Source organism: Carettochelys insculpta, chromosome 6, assembly GCF_033958435.1.
Source record: "Carettochelys insculpta isolate YL-2023 chromosome 6, ASM3395843v1, whole genome shotgun sequence".
Classification (NCBI taxonomy): Eukaryota; Metazoa; Chordata; order Testudines; family Carettochelyidae; genus Carettochelys; species Carettochelys insculpta.
The window spans coordinates 69,111,956-69,135,007 of NC_134142.1; the positions used below are offsets into that span (position 1 = coordinate 69,111,956).

Below are 23,052 nucleotides of genomic sequence, written 5' to 3' on the forward strand. Positions count from 1 at the left end.
CACACATATGATGTTATCTCTACTGCAAATCAGTGTGGTATGGGAGCCCTTCACTGAGGGACTATCAGCTTAGGGTAGAATTGCGCACCAACCACTTGTGCCTGGTCACTGTATGCTTCCTTAAGAAGTCTACTAGGTTGTTGCTGGCCCTGGAGGTGCAGACTCTGGAGTTGTTCCATGTTGCTAATATCATATCTGGAGCTACTGATTTCTTGGCACAGACAGAATATTCAGACATCCCCTTGCTTATTTATATAGTACACTGCAGACATGTTCTCCATCAAAGGTCTGCAAGAAATAGTGCTGCAGAACAGGTACAAACACTACGACAGATCTCAGCTCCAGGATATTCATATGTAGTTTTAGTAGGCCTGATACATGTGCCTTGCATCTGCAGATGGCTCAGGTGGGCTCTCCAGCCTGTCCATGAAGCATCTGTAATAAGTGTCATAGTTGGAATGGAGGCAAAGAATGGAATACTTTTCCAGCTACTGTATCTAGCTGACATGCATGCTATTGCAGAGTTTGAGATGGTGTTCATGTTCATAGGATGTCTCGATAGAGCACATATAAATAGCTGTGAGGACTGATGGTGAAGTCTGGCAAGCAGTGTCATGAATGTACAAGCTGACATGTGGCCTAAAAGACCCAAAATTGTATGCATCTATTTACTGAATTTGATTTTAGTCTGTTTGCCATTGACAGGAATGTTCAGAATCTGTCCTCTGGCAGACAACCTCTGGTTGACTGAGTGTCTATCATAGCCCCTATAAACTCTGGCATGACAGAATGTGAGAGCTGAATATATGTTGTTCAGAAGAAATTAAAGTTGAAGAAAGGGGAAAAGGAAGTATGTCTCCTCTTGAGACCAGCCTCTGACTAGTCAGTTGTGTAGGTGCTACTAGACTTGGGATTCTCTACCTCCTTAAATGCAGTGCCACTACCGCTTTTCATTTTCTGAACACTCTTTGTGCTGTGGAGCACCTGAAGAGTAGAATCCTAGAGTGGTAACAGTTAGGCCCCACTGTGATAGGTATTTCTTATGGGTCACACAGATGGCTATCTGGAAGTATGCATAAATCAAGTACTGTGAAGCAGTCTCAAGTTTGGAGACCTGGAGGTAACTGTTACAATTCATATATGTGTTCCTTGAGTCTTCTCAGGGGTAGGAGGAATGAGGAAATGTTGGGAATAGACTCCCCTTCACCCAAACTCTGATTGAATCTCTCCTCCAGGTCCTAGAGAAAGCAACTATGCCACTTCTATTTGCAGCAGGCTTTTGTTCAAAGAGTTCAAAGGACAGGAAGGAGGGTGGGATGGATACTGATATTAAAAAAAATTGTAGTCCTGTATACAGGAAGTATAAGAGCACCTAGAGCATAAGTTGCACTGATACATACCTCAAGAACACATGATACACAGGTTGCCTCCAAAGTTGACAGTTCTGAAACATTTTTTTTAGTTAGCTTAGTGATCTCATGTACTTGTGAGCAACTCAGCAGTAACTCTAAATGGCTTTTCAATTGAGCGGAGAAAAGCATAGCCAACGGCTGGAAGCTGAAGCCAGACATATTCAAATGAGAAATAAAGCACAAGTGTTTAACTGATGGTTAAGTCTGGAAAGCAGTGTCATGAATGTGTGGTTCACCACTGGAATAGATGGCCAAGGGAAGTGGTGAATTCTCCGTATCTTGATGCCTTCAAATCAAGACATGCTTTTCTGGAAGGGATGCTTGAGTCATGCACAAATTATTGGGCTAAATACAGGGGTCATAGTGAGAAATTATATGGTCTGTTTCATACAGGAGGTCAGACTGGATGATCTAATGATCTTTTCTGGCCTTAAACACTATGGGCACGTTTACACTAGAATTAACTTCGAAGTTAACCGCGAAGTCAGGCAGTACTTCGAAGCAGCCAGCAGAGTCTACACACATTTTCCCTTACTTCCAAGTCCTTACTCCATTCGATGTTTAACTTTGAAGTAGGGTGCATGTGGATGCTCAAGTTAGAAGTTATTTTTGTAGTGTAGACATGGCCTATGAACATATATAATCCCAAATAAGTAATTTCTCACCCCAGCTTTCATCTCACTCATAAATATTTTGCTTTTTGTTTTGGCACCTTTTCTAAGGAGTGAATTATTTCACTGAGCACTGAGGTAAGCTACCTGGTCATAGGTAAAAAAACATACTAGGTTTGTCCTTTGGGGATGGGGAAGGAAGATGACCATTGTTCTGCCCAGTCATTCTTTTAAATACTGCCCTCTGACTAACAGAAAGGAACCTTGGGTTGGGAGGAAACAGAGACAATTTCACAAGCAACAGAATCTGTATTAATGTTGAACCCTCAGTTATGGTACCTTATCTCTCAGAATGTTACAACTCAGCGTGTGATGGTGTATTTCATATTCTTTATGGAAATACGCTTACGAATATGAATATGCCTATCTCCAATATGTTTTACACAAATTATTTCATGTAAAATATTATTAGAAAGCTTGTAATCTATGTGTATAGTATGTGTGTAGTCTCTTTGTATGCATGTACCATTTCTAGATCTGAAATTAGGAATACTGACAGTGGATTTATTATTGAAGCTTCATGTTAGGAAAAAGCTATTTCCAGCCCATCAGGAACAACAATGAAGAAGCCATATACAGTGCTAATAGAGCCCATTAGCAAGAGACAACTGAGTTGGGGAGAACTGGTCTCCTGCAGATGTGGTACAAAGACATATGTCCACGTCACCTGGTGCTGGAATCCATCTTGAATTTTGTAGTTTTCCACTGAGGTGTTAGGGAATTGAATAAAGGCTTCCCATCCTAGGAAACTTCTATATAGGTAAGAGAAGGAAACAATGATTGTCATTGGCTGGCTTTATAGACTTCCTACTCCTTCTCCCGTTCCTTTGGAAGAAAATATAAAACAAACAAAAAGGCCACTATGAGAGGGGTAGAGGGAACTTCTGGACCCAAGTCCGAAAGGACATCTCAGACCTAAGAAGAATTTTTCTGAAATAAGAACTTGGTTGAGAAATTACGATCTGTAACAAGTTCTCTTAAAGTTTTAGGCTTTAGCTGGTGTGTTTTGTTTTATTTTGCTCAGTAACTTACTTTGATTTGTCTGCTTTACAGCAACCACTTAAATCCTATTTTTTAAACTTAGTAGTACTTGTTTATTATTAAACCCAGTTTAAATAGCTATTACCTTGTGAGGTATGTGGGAGAATAACAACTATGCATCTTTCTCTTTCAAAGATAAAGGGGGCAAAGGATTTATGAGCTTGCTCTTCGTAAAACCTTCATACAGAGCAAGATGGATTTATCTGGGGTCCTGGGCTCTTTGGGGCTGTGCTCCTGGGTGCTGAGGCAACTACTTTGACTGAGCCTTCCCAGAGCCGAGCAGATTTCAGTTTCTGTGTTCCTCCACTGTGGACCATGAGCCCAATTCTGTCTCATCACTGAACGGGACCCCACGGTTATGGCTCAGAACAACAGGATGGTGGCGTGCCTTAGAAGGCAGGCTGACAGTCTCAGTAGTATTTCAACACATCAACTGACAATCTCAAAGGGATCTCTGACTAAACCCATCGCAACATGTCTAAAATATGCAGCATAAAACCAACATCTTCTGATTCAGCTCTTCTTCCTCATTGTGTTCGCTGGTTGAGTCACATTTACCAACTTTACAGACAAACATTTGTTTCGTTTAGCACCACTGAAATCCCACAACTATGGGAGAGGAAGCTAGAGCCTATTTGGACTCACGTACCAGAAACAGAATTGTCAGGTAATCACTACCTAAAATAATTACCAGATTTGTGTGTGAGTCTGAAAGAACCCAAGTTGATTTTCTGATGCTAGGAGGAGTTATGCCACTAATGATTAGAAAAATAATCTTTTAACTTATATACTAGGAAGGGAATACATATAAAAAAGAAACTTTGTGGTGGTGTTATTTTTCTTTTTAACAGAGCTACTTTCCTCACTTTAAGTGCAATGTTATGTTACTTTTGGGGACGGGGGCCTCAGGCAATACAATCTGAATCAAGATTTCAAAAACCTCAACATTTTTGGGATCTTCAGATCCAGGCTTTTGGTTTGTCCAATTACTTAAGCCAGGGCTGTCTGATCTGCAGCCAGCACTGGATTTTGGAGTTACAGTTCAAACCCATGAGCAATCTACCTTATATTATGTCGTAAAACTAAAGTGTTTTTTCTGAGTTTCCCACCCACCCAATATGTGCACATACTCAGATGCACCCCATATTTAGGTTAAGGATGAGGAGGGCTGAAAGCTGTCTTTCTTGCTTAAACCTCTGACTAGCCATCCTTGTTTTCTCATTGTCAAGTTGTATTTCTTTGGAGTGAAAACAGGAATAAAAGAAGGAGTGAATAATTGGATTCTTTTCAACCCTGAACGCTTCAAGTTTACAAAGGCAAAGAAGTTTCTCTCTGCAGTGCCCTTGGGCAGCTTGAGACTCTTCTCAAATGATATAAGGGGTGTGGTTTTTCCTTCATCAGAGCACCGCTGAACAATTTTCTAGGCTTATATTGAGGCCATGAGATCCAAAGAGTCGAGGCAAACAGAGCAGCAATTTGCATCAACAAAGAGGATTTTGATGCACTCCTCCAAATGGGCAGCATTACCATGTTAATAGCCGTTTGCTCTCAGCCCTCTTTTCCTAAGGACACTGGAGACTTTTGCAAATGGAGAACAGTTCCGCTTTCCATTTTAATTGCAATAATAGCTAAAGAAATCTTTAAACTACATCAAATAGCAGCCTGTGAAATCCCTAACTAGCTGCACCGCCTCTCCTACTATTTATTATCCTCTGGCCCATGGAGCAAAAGGAGGCAAAGAGCAGGAACACTCTTCCTGATTTTAGCCTACTTCACATATTCTAATCCCTCAGAGATGTCAATGGGAATTGCTTGTGGAGCTGTTAAATCAAACTTTCACTTGGTTTTTATTCCCCTCTCATCCTTTACAACCAAGGAGCTTCTAGATACATTTCCAATGTCAATTTGTTTATAGCCCCATGGTTAAAAGAGTAATGATGGGACCCCCACCGTTAGAGGAAAGAATCTAGGGCATTTCATTTCAGACAGCTGCTGTTTCTCACCAGTTCCCACACTCATCCCCTTGTTTTCTTGTCAGACTCCCTGAATGTGCTCCCCTTCCTGTCACTGACTGTCAGCACAACAAAGACTCAGAGGAAAAGCTGCCACTGCTACCAGCCAACGTGGGTTAGAATTCATTTGCTAACAGTAGGTTGCATTTCAGCCAGCAGCACAGGTACCCTTTCTCACCAGATATGCCTCAGCTATGGGCCTATTTGTCGTCCACTGCCAGCATCTAATCCTTCTTGAGCAAGAAGCACAGTTCCACCTCTCTCAGTTACTAGCCACTTTTCAGGCAGCACCCTTGTCTCCCCCTGTACTAGTACACCCCACACAAGGTGCCTCTTACCAGTTTCTTCTTGGTGAGCTCGTTAGGTATCCTCCTATCTGACATTCAGTCATTTCCAAAGGTTTTGTCCTTCCTCTGAGTTTTGAGCAGTACCAAGCCCATTTTTCAAAAACAACAAGAAATCCTGCCACAGGACTAACAGATATTTTGGTGCCACAGGACTTCTTGTTGTTTTTGAAGATACAGACTAACTCGGCTACCTGTCTGATACTTAAGCCCATTTTGGTGCTCAGAACACAATCAATGAAACAACAACAGTTTGTGGGCTGAATGTAGAATATACCTTCCCTGGAATAATCCCAGGCAAGTAAATGAGAGACTACTCATTTGAGAAAGTATTCAAACATGTAAAGAAAGAATTCACAAGGAGAGCATTAGTGCTTAAACCCCATTTTTTAATAACACTGAGCTCGTTAAAAGGAACCGAGAAGAACAGAGGTGGGTCACACAGAAGCACAGACTTGGATTTAGAACTAAAGTTCAGACATGAGTCCGGTCTCTGATTAGGAGGTTAACTACTAAATGACATTGTCTGTGGCAAATTACGAAGGTAAGCAAGACGCTGGTTTCCTCCCTATCTTTTAATTACAGTCAAGTCTTCACAGCAATAAGACAGGGAAAATAGTTACAAGCAAACAAATAAGGATTTGAAATTGTAAATGGCTGGTAAAAATCTAATACGTGGCTAAGATAAATAAGAATTTCAAACTGCATTGTAGAGATGTTTAGATTAATTTGGGTTTATCTTTTATCGCCCTTTAAAAAAACATGACTTAACTAGGGCTGCTTTTACCCATAAGCAGAATAGGTACCTGTATAGGGCACCTGAAAATTTGGGGCCCCACTGGGTCTTAATGCCCACCCACCTGCCCTTCCTGTCCCTGTTCTGTGGCTCTTCTTCCTCTGGAGAGGATCTAGCTAACCTGAAAGCGAAAAAGCCTGCCAACTCCTTTGGCAGACACTGAACCTGCAAAAAAGCAATTCAAGTGGTAATGAAGCTATTTGACATGCATTTTTCAACCCCAGGTATATACTGCCAGTTTCTGAATTTACTGTTTCAGTTCTATAGGAACTTAGTTTAAAATTTGCTTTAAAATATTTCATTCATGTGCTGCTGAAGGTTATAAAAGCACATCTCTAAAAAATCATCTCCTCCCCCTTCATTAGGCTGCCAATGGTTATGGGGCACATACATCCTCATGATGTCCCTGGAGTAACATTTTACACCCAGAGACAACGGCAAAAGGGCAAAAAGCAACTACCATATCCTTGCAACACTGCAGTCTAAAAGCCAACTGTGAGAGTGCCCTACTCCACAACCATGGTAAATAACTAGGCCAATTTCTTTCTCTGAAAGGGCCGGATCCAATCAACGGGGAATCCATATTCCTGACCAAGTAAAATAGACTAAAATAAACAAAAATATTCACCAAACACTTCCAAGTTCTTTGGGAGGGAAGGATTTTCTGGGTTAGTGTCTGGGGATGGAAACATCTAAATATGGATCCACTTTGCTAATTATGAACTTTGAAAATACCTGGGACAGACATAAAATAGCCCTTTCTTTTGCTCCATATGGGCCTAAAATATCCACACCCACCCCTGCCAGCTGAAACCCCTTCAGGCCCGCTACCAGTATGGAAGGGGACGGTTGCCCCCAGGCCTCTTTGAAACACTGTGGAGTGATGTGCCGCCCCTCTGCGCACGACTCTCTGAGGGTGGGGGCAGGGCTCACTGCCCTAAGCCACACCCCTTCCATCATTGGCCCCACCCCTTCCAGGGCACAGAGCCGCCCCTCGCTTCGCCCCTTGTCCCAGCGCTGCTCCGCTTAAAGAAGAAAAGTTGGCCCTGACTTCTGTAGCCTTTTTAGGTTATGGATACCAAAGAAGACAGATTAAGCTTCCAGCATGAGCAAAAATACCTTGGATAGATTGTTCAGCTGTTTAGAGAGCAACTAGTGGATCCCACAAACCAGCACACTACTGAGTCAAACTAAAGAAAATGGATACGTTCCAGTGAAAATCATCTGAGTATCCTTCTTCTCTGACTACTGTGTATATCATTAGTATTTATATCGCAATAGGTAGCATCCACAAGCCCCAATCACAGGCCAGGACAACACAGTGCTAGGTTCTCTACAAACAGAACAAAAAGACAGTCTTTGCTTCAAAGAGCTTACAGTCTTAGCTATCACAGATCCAAGCTTATCCTAGGAGAATCCAGCCACCGATAAACGCACCATTGGATCTGGCAGTAATTTATTTATTTTTTTGGGTGGGGAGTGGGATTTAGTCAAATACAAGGGTTATGATGCTTTATTGGATCAGATAAGTCAGTGATCTCCCAATCAATGGAGACTGAGGTATTACAAGACTGAGGTTGTTAAACAATATTAGCTCCACAGCAAGTCAGATTGCTTACATCTGAATGCAAGGGACAGCCACTGTTAAGTCTACCTTAAGAACTCAGAGTGGTATATTGGCTCTGTTAGGAAAACGGATGGAAACCAGTAAGATCAGATCAGCAAAAAAATGGATTCAGTATAGTGAGCAGGAGGTTTATAGATCAACAAATGATCATAGCACTCCATGTCATATAGAATCATGGGTGTGTTTATGGCCAGATGACCGTCACCTGAAGGTGATCAGAACAAAACACCCATAAGAAAGAGGAATGATTATGATCACCTGTGTTTTCTATTCATAGAATCATAGACTCACAGAATGCTAGGACTGGAAGGGACCTTGAGAGGTCATCATGTCCAGCCCCCTGCCCTCATGGCAGGACCAAGTACTGTCTAGACCATCCCTGATAGACATTTATCTAACCTGTTCTTAAATGTCTCCAGAGATGGAGATTCCACAACCTCCCCAGGCAATTTATTCCAGTGTTTGACGACCCTGACATTAGGAACTTTTTCCTAATGTCCAACCTAAACCTCCATTGCTATTACTCTCAACCTAATGGCTAAAAGGGGACAATACGATATTGCATATATTATCAAATTTTAACCTGTATATTTATCTATGAGAAGTCTGTCTACATGCTACTAGAGTACATGGAGGTATGCTACCACAATAATTTGGTTTTACCTTGAGTGAAAACTGAGGCTTGCTTAATGACCTCATTGCACTTTTGCGCTCAGATAGATGGCCATATACACTAACACAATAAACAGCAAGATTGAGACATTCGTGAGTGCAACATTCGTGAATTCAATTATTTGTGAGTGGCTGCCACTTCCCCAGGGCTCTAGATGGGGAGTGTCGTGGTCCTCTGCTTTCCCAGGGCTCTGAGGGATGAGCGCCGGCAGACAGCACTTCCCCAGGGCTCCAGGGCCGGGAGTGCCAGTGGCTGCCACTTCCCTGGGGCTTCGGAAGGGGAGTGCCGGCAGCTGCCACTTCATCGGGGCTCCTAGGGAGGAGGGTTCTGAGAGGGGAGTGCCGGTGGCTGCAAACCCCAGGGCTGCAGGTGGAGCAGTGCAGGGCATGGGTGAGGCCAGGGAATGGGGCTGCGGTACATGTGCTGGAAGTCGGGCAAGAAGGGGCCCCAGCTCCAGCAGCCACAGTGCCCACATGCCCCACACCACAGAGGTGGCTGCTGGCCCCAGCTCGGCCTATATAGAGTAGGGCACGCAACCCTACCTCCAGCCAGGGCCACTGCATGGCCACTAACCAACTCCCCACAGCCCCACCACCGATCTCTGCCTCCCCCCGCTGCTGCCCAGAGCTGCCTGAGAGGCCACCAAGTTCTTCTCCCACAGACAAGGCAAAATGGGATAAAAAGATACTCGCAAAATGTTATTCATGAAATTCAACATTTGCGACAGTTCTCAACACTGAACCCTCACGAATGTTACCACCCTACTGTAATTCAAGACCATACAATGAAAGGAGCAGCAGGACTGTGTTTGTCAGCCATCTTGTTCCAATACATTCTTTTAATTAGTTATCAATGGTACCATTTTAAACAATCGTGATATCTTTTGCTTTCAGCCTACTTAAATCACTCTTTGATTAAAAAACAAAAACAAAAAACTTTGTGATCTTACCTTGAAGAACCAGACCAGAATTTTCAATGGTGTAGAAGAAAGATGAGAATGGAGCAACAGGAGATTTAGCAACCAGGATCTGTAGAAAAACAACAACAAACCCCTAAAATGTATTGATTATAACTCATATTTGTGGATTAATCTTTGGGGGATTTACTTTTCTAAAGCCACTACCATCAATTAAAGTAAAAGTTGCAGCCTGCTACGGAAGGATTATAAAAATGACTATTGATACCTCCCTTCAGTTCTAGGGTAACCAAGATTATTATGAAAAACAAGAACATACCATTTTAAAAGTATTTATGGGTTTTGCAAGAATTTCACGGAAATGCACAGTTCATGGAAACTGCACACTCTATGCCCATTTCTCTATTTCTCACAAGTGTTTGTTATCTCTAGTTAAATATCATGACCTCTCCTGCTCGTGTATCCACTTGTATCCAGAGATATTCAGCTGAGTCAAGGTTGGTGGCAGTACCAATGCTTGGCCTTCTGGAGGGTTTTCTGCAGGAGAACTGCTTTAATCTCCATTGAGGGCTCCACCGAAGCATGTTCTAGCCATTCTATGTTCCATGCCAAAGCCTCTCACCTTTAAGTCTGTGCTGCTGTACTGTGTGTCCACCGACAGCAGGCAGAGTAGAGATGCTTTCTGTTACTGCAAATTTCAGCCTAGTGTTTGACTGTGTGCATTCTCTAATCTGTAATCAGGTTTAGGATGCTTCAAAGCCCAGTTTTAGAGCTATTTTAGCTTCACTGACTGCACATCACTGAAGCGGGGATGGGCTGAGGCAGAGCTCTAATGAAAAACAAGAACAGACTATGCCAACATTTTAACATTATTTATGGGTCTTGCAAGAACTTCAGGGAAATGCACAGTTCATGGAAACTGCACACTCTACCTCCATTTCTCCACTTATAATTAAGGTGGAGAGTTGTACTACAACGTACTAATCACCAAAGCCTGATGTAACACTGTTTTTTGTATTGCTGGTTGAGGATCACTGACTGACAACATACATGGGAAAAATAGAAGAGATTTTAATCACCTCTCTGAAAAGTGCAGTTCCAAGGCTGACTTTAGCAACCACCACCTGGAGGGTGATCAACCCAAACCTGAACTAAAGTTTCCTTCATGGACTCTGAAGAAGAAGTTGACATGTGAACTCTCACTACTTTTTTCCTCCAAAGAAAGGAAAGAAACTGGAAATCATTCTCTCAGCCTTTGGTTTTCAGAGCAGTGATCTCAACCCTCACAGCTCATGGGGCCCCATTAACTGGGCTACTGATCCAATTCATGCTCTAGTTCCCTTTAAAAGTGGTGCTTTATACACTGTGATGTCATGCCCATGTATCTATTATACCTGGTCTGAATACGTTCTATATATATTTTTATATTAATTCCTCTTAGCAACCATAATAAGGCCCTCCTGTTTTAGAGCCCTTCTTAAAGTCCTGAAACCATGTATTTTATAACACCCTACTTTTCTCTCTGTTTCAGGATGTGCAAAAAGCATTGCTGTTGCTCAGTGCCTAATAAATAACATAGCCAGGTACAGAGTTATTTCTCGAAATCTGCCTGTTTATGATACTTGATACAGAAATGGCCTGATGTGAGGATGTATAGCGCACCTACAGCTCCCATTAACTTCAATTGGAGTTGCGGGTTCTGAATATTTCTGAAAGTAAGGAACCAATTCAACGACGTATGTGTAAAGAATAAAGACAAAATGGTTAGAAGCAAATAAAAATAAAATAGATTTTCTAGTGGCTAAGACTCAGCTACAAAACATAGGCAAATATTTTGGCCCAAGGGCCATATCAAGGTATGGACGTTGTATAAAGGGCCATGAATGTGGTGGGACATGATACTGCTTTGGGGAGCTGCCGGGAGAAGAAGCAGCCCCAGCCCCAGTGGGTGCTCATGGGCCAGATTAAAATGGCTAAAGGTTCAGGCCAGGGGTCAGCAACCAAAATACCAAGAGGAGCCATTCTTTTCGAATTTGGTAAAATAAATAAATAAATAAACCAGTAATTCAAGAGCCTCAATGCATGTGAATATGAGATGATACTTAATAAATAACATCAACCCATACCTTTTGTCACCTGTTTTAAGAACAGTGAACACACAACGATTTGTAATGTTCCGAAACTTTTTAAACCTTCTGTTTCCTCACACATTGTGTGTGTGTGTGAGCGTGTGTACCACTGTCTTCCTGACTCTCACTCTTATCTACTTTAATTATGCAATTTTACTTCACTTTTAATTTCAGTTTTCTTAAAATGCATGTTGTCCTTCACCACAGAAATGCTGCAAGCTTCCTTTTCCTTTTCAGAATAAAAACTTTATTTGCAACACGATCAAAACACAGATATGGTATCATACACCACAATCCCTGCACATGTTAAAGGGGGAGTTATCTAATGTTAAGAGATCACCTATCGCTCGCTATTTAGATATGAGTTGTTCATTGTAGGGTTTTTAGACATTCACCATTTATCAAAAATAATCCAGAGGGGTTTTTTAAGCTTTGCAGTTACAGTGTTGGGAGCCACAAAGAAGTCCTTAAAGAGCCGCATGTTGAAGACCCATAGTTTAGGGGATGTGTGTGGGTGGGAGGAATGGGAGGGGCTGCACAATAAGCCACATGTACCCACCAGTATCACTCTCCAGCCCCTACACACACTGTCAGCACTGTGTACCTTCCAGGTAGAACAGGGGCAGTCCTACCCCTCCCCCGCAGTGGTGCGACCCAAGTGCAGTGCAAGCTTCCTTAGGCTGCACCACTCCAAAGGGGGGCTGCCCCCACATTCATTGTAAGTGGTGTGGTGCTTCCACAGAAAGAGGCGGGCAGGGGCAAGAAAGTGCAGAGAGGGTGGGGCACGGGTAGAGTAGCAACAGCAGGAGAGAGGCAGGGGTTGGGCACGGGCACAGCAGAGGTAGGGTTGGGAAAAGTGGCTCGTGCCCTCTCCCTGAATCCCTGCACTAGTCACCTCTGGCTGAAGGGGTTAATGTGGCCCGTGGCCCATAGTTTGGTTTAGTTTAACTTGCTGTAGTTTAACTACAGCCTTAGTTCAAGGTAGATTTCTTATTAATCTTTTTACCTCCAGTCATGGCTGACATTTTCTGAGTCAGAACTTCATACATACAAAGGGCTGTTTCCCCATGTTTTTCTGGATGAAAAATCTTTGCCTAAGCCAGTTCAGGGACTTCAGCCCCTTTGGAGAAAGGTCCCATATTTCTCAGATTGCAAAAGCTTTGACTTCTTGTGACTGTCCTATGACAGATGTCAAGCTGGCTACTTCTCTCACCTTAAGATTTCTCAAAGTTACTGCACTGTCCCCAGACCCAGTATGAGCTCATGCTGTTTTTACCTTCTTCTGGATTTGCATATGCAAATAGAGTTCCTTGTTGATTTGCATATGTAAATAGAGTGTCTGTTTCTTCTGGTCCCACTTTACTTAATTTCACTAGGGACAGACAGATGGCTGCCTTCCTTCCTCTCCAGGGGAAACTTTCTTTCTCGTTTTTTGATCTTTTTGACTTTAAAGCCTAATATTAGTGAGTATCCATAATTTCTCATATAGTGTTAATACATACTTTTTCACAAGTCATCACTAGTGTGCCCCCACCTTGTGTACGATACTTACACGGCCCATTTTTGAAACACTGGACTGGGACAGGGCACCTAACACTCCCTTTTCCATAGTTGGAGTCCCTTGCCATATGGTTCTGGACTGCTCTTAGGTTCACAGTATTGCATGGCACAGTAAAAGCCCAGGAAATCTCTACTGTAGCTGTGCTCTGTCTTATAAGTCAGCACACATCATTCAGATGCCTAAATCCAGTCTCATCATATTCTGAAAAAGGCAGCAAAAAACATCATCCTTTCATCTGGTCTTTAAACCTCACCATTATAATCCGTATTTTCTCCACCTGCAAAGCTAGATTCAATCTTATGATTTTCAGAATCTATATAATGTTTGTTGGTGCTGCAATTTACCCTCACAAGCATGGCACGAAATTAAGATGGGCTCACAAATACAGCATGCACAGCCAAAGGACATAGGGTCAATCACCAGTGCCAATGTTTTGCTTGAGCCCAGCGAGGCCCGTAAAGCCATCTCAGGATGCAATGTAACCTTTGTGACCTGCTCTATGCAGGAAAACTGCAATGCAAGCATTTTCCCCTCCTGCACATTAATTACTTCTCTTATTGTAACAAGCGGCTGGAGAAAGACGTGTCCCAGATCGCATCTGTGATGCACCCTGGTGGTATCAGAATTCCCTTTCCTGTACTTCCTCCCCACATCATGCACTTGGGCGTTCCAGCACTTCTCATTTGAATGGGGAAGGAAGAGAAGGTGTCATTATGTTTGTACTTACCACGCTTCTTGTGATTGCATACTACTAGAGCCTCAAAACAGAGCTCATTCTTATTCATCTGGGCTCAGATGAAACAAAAGAGGGTATGTCAGCTACCAAAGTCTCCAAGCAGCCATTACTGCAACTGGGAATTGAAGATGTCTAGAAATATGCACCTCTTGCCCCCTTTTGTCTAACCATACTTGCTAAGCTGATAACCTGGAAGGGAGGGATTGTAGAGGAGGTGCTCCTGTCACTCTGTTCCATTGTAGGATCATTTTACTCTGGCATAACGTCCAGTATTTGGCTAAGGTGGCTCGTGTCAGTTTAACAAAGCAAGAAACAGTGAAGCAACCGACTCAATAAATTCAATATCGTTATTACAAAAAACAAAACAAATATTCAAAAATATGCCTAGGTCCTAAGGAACTGAACAAAGCTACCACAGGTGAGCATCCTCAGCTTCCATATCTGAAATAAGTAGCAGACTGAGTAGCACTAAATACAATTATCCCTCAAAATGCGCGAATTTGAGTTGTGCTTAACTTACATTAATGCGAGTTAAGCGCAACTCAAAATCCCACTCTCCCCCCAACCGGCCCTGGCTCAACCCTGCCAGCCCGCGCAGCTCCGGCTCGCCCCCCCCCACGTGACTCTGGCTCACCATTCGTCTCACCTTGCCCCACTTCAATCCCCCTGTGCAGCCCCAGTTCAAACACCCTCCACCCCGGTTCACCTCCCCCCGCCCCCACACTGCTCCGGCTTACCATCCCCTGCACATAGCTCTGGATCACACACCCCGCACGCCTCGCTCCAGCTCACCACCCCCACATGGCTCTGGCTCAACCCCCCAAGGGGCCACGCAGCCCTGGCTCACCACTCCCCTGAACCCCTAACCCACCCCAGGCTTCACTCCTCTGTCCCCCTCCCCCAGTCCCAACCCACTGCCAGGCTTGACCCTCCTCTGTCCCCCTCCCCCAGTCCCAGGAGTTACCTTTCAAAAGGAGCTACAGGTGTTCCTTCTGCTTCCCCAGCCACGGAACACATGTTCTGCTGGGCAAAAAAGCTGCACTCCTGACTTATGCAAAATTCAAGTTATGCAAGGGTGCATGGGAACGCGACCCTTGTATAACTTGAGGGACTACTGTATTTCAGTATTTTGGATGCATCCAGTGGATTGTAGGAAACATCCATGGAAAAGGCTAAGTCTAGGCATACCACATGCACCACAGCATGCAGCAGATACTGTTTCCAAGAGCCACCTTTTACCATCTCAATGTCTACAAAAAATATTCAACAAGATGACGGTATGAAGACCCCTCTGGTTTGGGGCCAAACCAGAGAGAAAGGTGGAATTTGTCCAAAGAAAGTTGTGACTGTGGCATGAAAAAACATTTTAACATATAATAAAAGAAAATGCCACATAGCAACAATGGAGCTAAAATACTGAATAATTTATCATCCAAAACCAGATAACCCTAGAGACTCTTTTGAAAATACCAGGGCCTCGAAATAAACAATGGGAGAAATTGCTAGGAATAGTCAAGTGCTTTATACTAAATTCCTACCACAAATGTGCAAAGAAACTACCCCACCAAAAAAGTTGCTCCAAAAGCTGGAGGCCCAATTTTTTAAAAGATATTTAGGCTTTGTTCTGCTCCCCACTGCAATGCCTAGTTGGCTTAGGAGTCTACATGGTGCAGTCATTGGTGTTACAGGGGTGTGATTTCTAAAGCACATAAGTGCATTGTGCATTAATTGGTACGTGCAGAGCATGTATATGTAGACCAACATGTTAGCATGCTTTAGAAATCACACACTCAGAGTGCACCATGTCGTTCAACTTAGACAAGTTCTAAAACTTGAAAGTCAATGGGACTTAGGCTCCTAAGTGTCTGAATCATTTCTAAAAATTAGATTAAATTTCCTAAGTCAGGTGGGTGTTGCAATGCTGAGGGAAGCAATGCTTAGATTTCTTAAAAATGTGGGCCTGCATGGTTACAAAAAGAGATACCCTCAAACACTGATTATGTGAAAGAAACTTTTAATGCAGGTTCCTATTTTGCATTATTTTGGCCAAACAAATCAGTTACACCGACAGCTGATGCCAGACAAAACAGATCCTTCTAGTCCTTTGTCCCTTTTACTTTCCAGACAATGAAACCCATCAATACTTTCCGTACAGTATTCTGGCTTTGAAACCAAAAACTGACTTTTTAATAGCCTCTCATTCCTTCGCATGTCTTCTTGAATAACATATTAGTATTAATGTGCTGGCCCTGTAGAAGCCATAGAATAGCAGGTTTTGACAGCACTTGCTTTTTTTACCTAAAAAGCTGGGGTAAATATTATTATAGCACATTCCAGCGGAAGGCCAGAAAGCTTCATGTTAGGCTTCTCTGCGGGTAGCTTTAACCTACCCACCACCACCCTTTATGCTAAGTTTTCTTAGTTGTTTTTATTTCCTTGAACAGAAAAGCTTTGTCCTTTTGATCAGGAACAGATTTTTTTTTTTCCTGCTAGATTTACCCCCATCTTATCTTTTGTATTCTGTGACTCAGGAGTGACAGGTAGGAAGGGGGAAAACCCAAATGACATGCACACATACTTACACAAAGGATTTTTAATGAATAACAAAATAATAGTTGTGACCACTCCAACATGCATTTTGAAGGCTGTGTGTCTAAAATGCATCAAATGTAGTAGATGTCGGAAATGAGTCTACCTCTGACCAGCACGGCTATTTCATCTGAAACGACCTCAGAAAAATCAGTCTGTTTTGTTAGCCATGAATTCCCAACAGAACTCTCTCACTGCATTACTGACAGCTACATTTGTCTGGAAGAGAGTAGCTGAGAACTGAGAAGGAAACCCATTGAACTGGCAATGTCATTCAACAGGGAAGTGATTATATTTGAAGGTTCAATTAGATGCATGTACTAATAAAACCAGCGCAAAGCAAAACAAATCTTTCCTCTGATTGTGCCAAATGTCTGGGACAGACAATCCTCCTGCCAGAATTCTGCTTATAAGGGATTTAGGAGAACTGTTTTTTCAGCTGCTTCAGGGCCCAGTAAAAGTGAGGAAAACAACTAAGTGGATTTTGCATCAAATAATTCTGACTTTTTTTTTTCTTTCTTGATGCTTGTATCTTCTGTCCCTTGTTGGGTTTCACCTGCTACTTTAATGCATAGGGACTTGTTATGTTCTAGAAATGCAAATCACAATGCTGGAATGAAACAATTAAACATCAGTTGTTACTTTGGGAGTGGTTTACATTTTTTTTAGGCTCTCGACTCAGCTTCAAAGGCCAGTTCCTTAGCACAGATGCTTTGTGCTGCCCCAGAACACTTGGAAAGGTGTCTTAGAGAAGCACTCAAATATACCATCCGAAAGGGGAACCCTTGAATACTTACAGACAGCACAGCTAGTTCTATGCCAGTCACTTCCCATTCACCTCCATAGAGGGAGCATGCTTTAGGACAGAGTAGGACTATTTCCAAGGCAGGAGAAGATAGAACACACTGTGTGCTGCCAGATATTTACCCAGTACCAAAATCCCTGTGGGTCTCAGAGTACAAATGCTTGGATTCTCCACTCAGCAGACCTAGTAGGTGGCCAGCAGAAGGCACTTGATAGGGTCTGTGACACCTCAGCTGTGCCATTTTTTTCTGCATAGACTCTCTAGGGGTCCTGGAAACAACCACGGCTAAGGGAAGTCCTTGGTAGAATTACTGTAACGGTCCCACTTTATTAGGGAACTTGACTAGAACCACTGCAAAAACACTGGGACCTTGTGTAGGTGGTACTAATCTCCACCAAATCCCCTAGAACAGGGGTGAGCAAACTTTTTATGGGGACCCCACTTTTCATCTCTGCAACTAGCAGCCCGCTGACCTGTCTAATGTAATCCAAACTGATGAAAATTTTGGTTACGTTCATATAAAAAAACTCATTCAACGTGCGTAAGAAAATAAGTATGTAAAGTCCTTACTAATCGGTACGTAAATGTGAACACACATTCATAAAAAACAGCAACATATTTCAACATTTGTAATGAGATGGCTGGGCCTGAGACCCAGCAGCCGATCATGGTGCACCTTGCTTATAAAAATGTCACACCTCTCTGAGGGGGTCCACCCCTCACTATGTTGGCCCTGTCCTAGAATGTACCAGTTTGACGTCTTTTCTGCAGAGATGGATGATGATGATGTGAGAGAAGAGGGGAAGCTCACAGAAATTTTTTTGCCTTGAATCTCTTCCTGTATTTTTTTTCTGCCTGAGGGTGTGACATGGGCCAATGAATAACGCATGAAGCAGCATGGTGTACTGAAGTAACTGTAGGATGTATAACTCCTTAGTTATCATAATTACCAAGATCTGAAGTGTGACTTTAAAACAGCCCTGTATTGTATGGTATGGTGATACATCACCCTATCCAGAGCTCTGATATTAATTCAGCCTCCCTGAGACCCAGTGTGCATGGGAAGCATCACTCCTGATATGCCCCTGAAGGGAGTTCAAGACCCTTTCATTCTCCACAATCAGACGACTCTGTTGGTTTGGATGGAAAATCATCATCGTAATAGCTTTGTCACTCCAAACTCTCAGCCAAGATCTGATATTGTCACTTATCTCAAACAGTTCCTTGGGAGTATAGCATGAAGACAGGGGAACCACATTAGGTGATGTTCCACTGTTTGCCCAGGGGCATTTGGGGTCATTCTTCAGCCCCCACTGGGTCTTACTGTCACCAGTCCTTGCCACTCTGTCTCTCACATTATTTTCATTTGAAGTCAGTGCCTAGGGGAAGCTATTTTGGAAGAACCAGATTCTTCACATTCATTGACATTTCCTGCCATTTTGTTACTCTGTAGCCATCCAAAGTGGTATTTTGGGGTCAGATATTTTCAAAGACAAATCTTTTTCTGGACATCAGCCTCTTGAGCAGGGGTGGGCAATGAGTGACGCGGGCTGGCCCACCAATTCCCACAGCTTCTATTGCCCAGAAGTGGCAAACAGGAGCTGCAGGCAGCTGTACCTGCGGGCACTCTGGTAAATAAAGCATCTGGCAGCCAGCCGGGGCCAACCATGGTGAACCACTTCCGGCCTGTGCATCACTTATCGTCACCTCTGCTCCTGGATGACGAAATGTGTCCATGCAGTCACTGGCACGGATCATTCATTTGTTTTTTGCTTCTGCTGTCTACTGAAAGCATCCCACATCAGTGACGGTGCAATCCCATGAGACAGGATTACAATAAACTCTTTGATAACCAGCATTGGCAGAACCGGGAGGTTGCCAGATAATCAAATATTCTGGATAACAGACAAGTATTGGAGGGGTAGCTGAGTTAGTCTGTATCTTCAAAAACAACAAGTAGTCCTGCTGCACCTTACAGACTAAGCGATTGTTGTTCTCGATAATAGAGAGTACTCATGCTGGGTGGGAGAGTGGAGCAGCCTGTCAGCTGCACTCACATGCAGCAGAGAGGGACACAGGGCAGCGCTGAGTAAACTAGCTCCCCCAGGGGCTGGGGCATGGCTCACGCTTCGTACGCAAAGCCCTCTGCTGACACCACTTCTCTGCTCAGCAGACACCAGGCAGGAGGGTGGAGACAGCAGAAGAGCCTGTCAGCTGCACTCACACATGGCATGGAGGGATGCAGGACAGCAGAGAAATCAGTGCTGAGCACTGCCCTGCATCCCTCCATGCTGTGTGCGAATGCAGCCAGAGGGCTCTTCTGCTCTCTCCACACTCCCGCCTGGTGCCTGCTGCCCAGAGCTGCCCAGCTGTGAGTTATGCCAGTTTTTCAAGTGTGCTAATTAATCAAACAGCAGTTAAACAAGAGTTCACTGTAGTGGGCATCACTAGGAGTCAAGTTTAAAGGTCCTTTGATAATTCTACAGTCTTGAGTTCAGCATCAATTTTGGGTGTATAACACAAGCATGACTACACCTGGACACAGGGTCCCACATCTGAGTAACAGACTGGTTCCTCAAACACTGGTTTCGCTTGGACTGGAGGCATGTCAGGTGGAAGGGCACCTTTGTGTTCTATTAGGGGTGGAATTCAGGAATGATGTATGCTAGTATTTTTCAAGTGCTCTCAGGGAAACATTTAAAATGTGCTCAGCATCCTCAAATCTTTCTGACTGGGTGGAAAGCTCTTTAAACTTAAGTGTAGACAAAGCCTCTGTGTCTTTTGCAGGCACACGTCTGCTTTCATGTCAGTCAGCCTTCTTTACAGAGAATCTCTTCACCTAAAAACTGATGATTTTGTGTGCTAATTCTGGTGGCGGATTTGAAAAGATCCTCTCGGGCAAGGTGGTGGGACAGGACCCCACATCTTCTAGGATGCCATGAGCACTATGGAGCACACAGAGGAAGTATGGCAGGTCTTCAGTTGTACCCTGATGCTCTGAAGGGCCTGGGCTTCTGGAATATCTTCCCCCACTTTGTAGACCAATGAAACACCAAGGCACAATCTGCCTAAAATGATTTCCTAGAAAAATGTCATGTCTAATTTGTCCCTGAACTTCAGTGCTAAAACTGGGTTTCATTAAGACCAGGTTAATACGTCACAACTCAATAAAATACTTTATAGGGCAGTTTAATATATCCTGTATCTTCCCTGTGACTATCAATGAACTATCATCTGTCACACGCGGGCCCTTAAAGTATCTGAACTCTTGTGTATGGAGTAGGGGACCAGTACAGATGTTGCAGCTAAAGCCAGCAGTAACTGATGGGAGCATACCAATGCAAGTGCTGATCATACCTGTTACCATTGCTTGTTCTGTATGGAGGCTGCTGAATGGATAGGTATGGACGGCAGAGCTGAGCCCAACAGCGCCAGTCTGAAATGCTTATGCTTGCCCACTCGATCCTTCCTCGAGAGTACTGAGACCTTGTCAGAGTTGCATTTCTTCTTTTGAACTTTGGAGGGAAAATATTCCAGAAGTCCATGCCCTTCAGAGCAGCAGGATACAACTGAAGTCCTGTCATCCTTCCTCTGTGTGCTCCATGGTGCTTTCTTGCTTTACGCAGAGCTGCAGTCAGCAACCCCCAGCATGGGTGCCAAAAGTGGCATGCAAGTCAATTTTTATAGGCATGTGAGACGGGAGCTCAGCATAGCCCCTCCCACCACACAGCCAGGCGCTTGCTCGAAGCCTGCGGATTGACAAAAGACCAGCTAGCGCTACCAACCACCACCTAAAGGGTAAAGCTCTGCATTTTAATTTATGTATTAACAAAGCCATTAAAAGTAGGACTATTAGTGACTTTAAAAAGTATCACTGGCACTCGGACGATACGTAGAGGTGAAAAGGTCAAATTTCGGTGCTCCACCTCAGAAAGGTTGCTGACCCCCGATGCAGAGGATAAAAATGTAAAAAGCACCTAAATGCTGCTTTTCGGAGTGACATAGACACCTAGGAACCCCAGTTTCATTGAAAATCAATGGGGCCTAGTCTCCTACATGCTCAAGTCCCTTTTTGAAAATGGGACTTAGATGGTTAAAAAATTCTGCCCTTGGTCTATAACACACCGGGGCCCTGGATTTTTGGTTCCCAAGCACTACTTAATTGCAATTAATAAATAACATTATTTTCTTCTTGCAGGTGCAGAAATTGGAGTATAAAGGCTTTAAGAAACATGTCTCTGTTCACATGGTAAGCCAATGAGAAAGCCAAAACTAGATCACCTTCCTTCATTATTAATATAATGTATCAAGGGTCTACCACATGCTTAACACTCACCAAACCAAGGAAGAAGTTACAGTATTGCTCCAATTAATTTCCAATCTTAAATGAAAGATGACAACATTACTCACTTACATTCATACCCATCATGGTGACATGAGGTAGTAGGTGAGAGATTACCCAGTGAAGGGATTTAAAGAGAGGAGTGATTCGTTCAGAAGGATGGAAAAGAAAGATGATTTTAGCAACAGCGTCTTGTACAAACTGCAATAGGGCATCCATATGAAATACAGCAGGCAAGAGGAGAGTTTATTGCATTCAAGATGAGAGATGGGGATAGGTGCTATGGATGGAGAAATCAGAACAGATTTAAGAAAACAGAAGAGAAGAAGGAGCAACAGTGAGTGGATGAAGGTTTGAATAACTGAGTGAACTCATGTGGGTGAAGGGAGAACATAGGAATGGAACATAAGATGGAATCATCTGAGGATAAAAGAACTTAACACCATTCCACAAATATTAGATCAAGTCCACTTTTCAAAAGATTAGACCCCCAACCTCCATTAGTTTCTAATTGGAAGCAAAACATATTATTACATATGCAAAATAACACCCCCCCTCCAAAAAAAAAAGCGTTATCAAAAGCAATTTGTTAGTCCAGCTCTTCCTATAATAATGAATCAGATCAAAGGCAATGATTCTACCAAGGGCATCATTTCAGCAGGTGTGGGTGGGGTTGCAGCCCCATGTAGCAGGATGCTCCTTGCTCTTCTTCCTGTTCCTCTGGTTATCAGGGAGTCAGTGGAAAGTACACAGCTTGCATGAATGTCCCCTCTGCCCCTTCCCCTCACCAGCCCATAGTGAGAGGAATGCAGACAAGCTGTGTACTTTCTTCTTGCTCTCTGGCTGTTAGGAGAATGGGAAGAAGAGCAAGCAGCATCCTGGTACGCATGGCTGTAGCACCCCCTCTGCCCTACCAAAATGTCACCCTTGAGCTTTACTAAAGTAAATGATTCCTGCACACACGTGGGTAGGCCTTCTCCCACAGGAGCGTGTCAATACTCACAAAAGTGAAAAAACAAACAAACGAAGGAGAAAGAAATGAAAAACAAGAATCCTCATGAACAAGAGGGTCAGCTCCTGGAGAGAAGATATATTGTAAATCTCAAGTCTTGCCATCCATGGCTGCTTAGCTCCGCCACTGATTCACTGTATGACACTTGGTAAATTACTTAACCTCTGTGCCATGTCTAGGGTCTGGAATAGCAAACTCTGGAATGTGGACAGAAACCGGCAGCAATTTCCCTGTTAAGTGACAGTGTGGAAATCTTCCATCAGCCAAGAAATATGCTAGGGGCTGTATATACCATCACACCACATTCTTCCTCATATATGGGATACAATTAAAAGGTTAAAAGGCAACAATATGAGAGTTCATTTCTCTCCAAAACCAGTTGGGTC

The 23,052-nt window shown here is 43.3% G+C and overlaps 1 protein-coding gene across 3 annotated transcripts in view; it reads right to left on the reverse strand.

The window, feature by feature from the left end:
• Positions 1 to 23,052, reverse strand: part of RAD51B (RAD51 paralog B) — a 620,032-nt gene that overhangs the window by 180,048 nt on the left and 416,932 nt on the right. For 2 of the 3 annotated variants that reach the window (XM_074997206.1, XM_074997205.1), the window contains exon 10: positions 9,526 to 9,604. In XM_074997206.1, coding sequence (XP_074853307.1) covers positions 9,526 to 9,604 — 79 coding nt within the window. Of the gene's footprint in view, positions 1 to 2,814; positions 2,836 to 9,525; positions 9,605 to 23,052 lie in introns of those variants that run through there. The other variant, XR_012645976.1, reaches the window with a different exon arrangement.